The sequence below is a fragment of the Nicotiana tabacum genome, chromosome 11 (genome assembly GCF_000715075.1).
Source record: "Nicotiana tabacum cultivar K326 chromosome 11, ASM71507v2, whole genome shotgun sequence".
Lineage (NCBI taxonomy): Eukaryota > Viridiplantae > Streptophyta > Magnoliopsida > Solanales > Solanaceae > Nicotiana > Nicotiana tabacum.
This window is the reverse complement of record NC_134090.1, coordinates 8,637,906-8,641,702: the sequence shown is the minus strand read 5'-3', so window position 1 is coordinate 8,641,702 and position 3,797 is coordinate 8,637,906. Positions and strand designations below refer to the sequence as shown.

The 3,797-nt window shown below is 32.6% G+C and overlaps 1 protein-coding gene across 1 annotated transcript; it reads left to right on the top strand.

The window, feature by feature from the left end:
- Positions 1-1,755: 1,755 nt before the first annotated feature.
- On the top strand, positions 1,756-3,517 carry LOC107812361 (uncharacterized). Its single transcript, XM_016637422.2, has one exon. The coding sequence runs from the start codon at positions 2,098-2,100 to the stop codon at positions 3,328-3,330; it is 1,233 nt and encodes a 410-aa protein (XP_016492908.1). The 5' UTR covers positions 1,756-2,097; the 3' UTR covers positions 3,331-3,517.
- The last annotated feature ends 280 nt before the right edge of the window (positions 3,518-3,797 follow it).

Here is a 3,797-nt window from a genome sequence, read left to right as displayed (position 1 = left end):
TGCGGTCTAAACATAACTAAGATAATTTTTAGCCCATGCAATAAGTTCTTTTAAGTTGAGCCAAATAAATATTTTGAGATGTCCGATAGAATCCGTTTCCACTTCAAGTTGTAGTGATCCATGATTATATGCTTTTAAAATACTCAGTATTTGACTTATCATGTTTTAATTGGCTATAAGACGCTACAAGTTAAGGCCATTTTCCTTAATTTTCTTTGTATGGTGAAGCTTAATGGGTGCTTCCAAAAATTGAATAGTGGACCTACTTGTTCACTGTCCACCCCTCAAAGTCCAGGTAATAAAGCAACATAAAAATATTCACTTGAACAAAAGCTTGCTTTATGATCTATATTAAGTGATGAGGGTGACTTTATACAAGCCATTTCACCAAATCAACCACTTGTTCTGCACTTAATTGACTTGCGCGTCTACTATTTTTGATGGTCCAAGGCCAAGTTTTAAAGTAACATGACGTTTTTTATTGGAGTTATTTTCTCTAAAAAGGGCAGTCCGGTGTATTAAGCTCTCGTTATGCTCAGGGCTTGGGGAAGAGCCGGACCACAAAGGTCTATGTACGCAACGTCACCCTACATTTATGCAAGAGGCTATTTTCACAGTTTGAACTCTAAGTATTATTCATTTTAAGAGACAGATAATATGGAGCAAAGTAGTTTGGCCTCGTACCACAAATCTTGAGCAGCTCTTGCATTAGTAGCAGCATTTTATGCAACCATTTGCCCCTTTATTTTCATCTCTAAAATTGAGAAAGCATAAATGCATTCTTAAATGGGATGAAGGGACGGATTTAGGTCGTTTTTACGGTTTATGTGAACCCATAGTCTTTTCGTCAAGCTAGATATTTTATATATGTATTTCGTAAAATTGATTTAATATTATATGTTTGCCCACATATACTCTAAAAAGATTTAATAATGTACTTAGTTGAATGTTGAGTTATTTATCTAAAGAAATATGGATCAATTCCCACTTAGTATTTCTTTTTTCTCGCTTTTCCAGTGATGTACTCATATTTAGAAATTCAAGATTCGCCTCTGATCGGGAGGTTGAAAGCTTTGAACGCTTCAAGTTCAGCCTAGTTATTATCCATGCCTAAAATTAAAAGGGAAAAAAAGTTGTTTACCTACCTACCATAGTCCAAAATTTTATTTGATACACGTAACTATTTAGATTTAACACAAATTAAAAGACCGAGTCTTTTATATACATAATCAAACTTACAGGTACATCGAATTATATAAGGAAAAATGACATTGTATATATAACCGCTATAAAAATAATAACCGAAAAATGTATAAAATTTGTATATTTTTTGTATATATATATATATATATATATATATATATATATATATATATATATATATATATATATATATATATATATTTGTATTTGACTAACATAATCAAATATAGAATAAAGTTACCATATATTATTAGTATTTATTAGCTTGTAAAAGTGATAATAATATCCCATTATATGTAATATATTGACATTGCTTACTTAAAATCTTGCGTATGTTACTATTCACAAGCTTCATTTGGATATTAGTTTGTTCATTGAAGTGATACTTACGTTCGAGTGTATAAGGATATACACAAACAAAACTAATCAATTTTGTTGTTTTTTCCACTTTAGTCCAATTCTAATAGTCTTCTTTGAATTTTTGTATGATGTAAGGCCCCACAATTTTTATTAACGCGTATAGCACATAATAGTGAATAGTCCATTGACTTCTCACAAATCTGCCAAAACGAACGAAATTTCTAGTAAACTTCCTCTTTCTTCTTTCATCCTTACCAAAAAACCAACTGAAAATCTTAGTAAAATTCATGTAGTAATCCTATATCTCATGTCCACTGAGATTTAGGCGAGTGGAAAAAATTCCAAGAAAAGAGTTACTACAATTTTCTTATTTTCCCCTAAATAATATCCAAGAATGATACAATTTTTCATAGTTTGTTGAAAATTCCAAGGTATTGTATAATCCTAGAAAAAGGGTCATCATCTTCTTGGTTTCTTGTTATTTTCAAGGTACTTTTTTTGTGTTCATCTATTTCTTAGTTTCTGTTTTTTTTAATGGCTTTTTTTGATAGAAAGATGTTAGTAGTTGCTATATTAAAACCAAATCCATTAAAAAATCCTCCATTTTTTTCAGAAAAAAATACTATGTGTTTGAGTTGTCCACCAGATGATTGTCCTGATGAATGTGATGGATTTGTTCCTAGTGATGGTCCTTATTTTCCCCCTCCTCCTCCACCTTATGTAACAAATGATAAATATCACATGCCTTTTTATTTTATTTTAATGCTTTGTGTTCTTGGGGCTGTTTTTGTGTTTATTTGTTATATGTTTGCACTTAAGAGGTATAGGTCAAATTCTAGGACAAGGAGAAATAATCTTCAACAATTGAATGAAAATAGAGAGGATTTTATTGATGAGAATCTTGGACCAATGGTTGATCATCCAATTTGGTATATACGTACAATTGGACTATCACAAGAAATAATTGATTCAATTACAGTGTTTAAGTACAAAAAAGATGAATCTTTGATTGAAGGAAGTGATTGCTCTGTTTGTTTGACTGAATTTGAGGAAGATGAGAGTCTTAGATTGTTGCCAAAATGTAGCCATGCTTTTCATATTCCTTGTATTGATACTTGGCTAAGATCACACAAGAATTGCCCGTTATGTCGCGCTCCTATAGTTTCTGATATGGATAATGTACCTCAAATGAGTAATGTTGTGGAAGTTGTATCGATCATGAATATTGGTGGTGACTCTGGTCCGAATGAAGTCGATCAAGTTGAGAATTTAAGGCAAAGTGATCAACTCGAGAATCTTGAATCGAGTGAAGAAGGAAATCATGAAAATCTTGATAATGAGGAGGGAAGAACGATGGACGTATCGATGAAAATTCTACGTGTTGTTGATGAAAGGAAGAAAGGGGTTCGTGTTTTTAGCGACTTGTCTGAGCATAGAGTTAAAGTGAATGATGATATTCAGCCAGCACGAAGATCTGTCTCAATGGATTCTTCTGCTGCTAAAATGATTCATCTCGAGATGAATCTTGAAAAAATTGAAGGGTGTTCGAGTTCGAATGATCAACTTGCAGAAAGGAATAAAGGGAATTTAGATATTATGTCAAAGAGAGGAAGCAAAAATTCAAGTTTGTATAAAGTAATGAAGAGTTCTTCCTTTGGGCGTTCACTACAAAAAGTTCCTATTAATATGAAGAGGTCTTTCTCTACTAATGGAAAGTGTTCTTTGCCAACAACTAGCAGGATTCAAGATCTAAGACAAACAATGTAAGAACATTTCATTTTGGTTCTTGAATTTTTCAAGTGGGGTTCAGATTTTCCTATATGTATTTGAGCCTTATGAAAATATTAAGTGTAAACATAATGTTCCAAATAATAAGGAATTTGGAACAGCTGAATCTAGCAAAGTGAGACTCTTCAAATGAAGTTCTTGGAAATATTGTTTTTGCTTGTTATTATTTAGTGATTGCATTAGTTACTATGCGAAGTGAGTCTTGGCGTAGCTGGTAAAGTTCCTGGTCACAGGTTCTAGCCGTGGAAACAACCTCTTGCAAAAAATGCAGGGTAAGGCTGCGTATAATAGATCATGTGATTTGGCCCTTCCCGGACCCCGTACATAACGGGAGCTGAGTGCGCCGGGATGCTTTTTTTTACTAGCTACTATGTATTACATACTGACTCTTTCTATTCCTCAAAAAGAAAAAAGATATTTGAGCATATTAAGTCAATGTTGTGATG

Excerpts from the sequence above, each read along its gene's own strand:
- LOC107812361 (XM_016637422.2), top strand. The coding sequence starts at position 2,098 with ATGGCTTTTTTTGATAGAAAGATGTTAGTAGTTGCTATATTAAAACCA.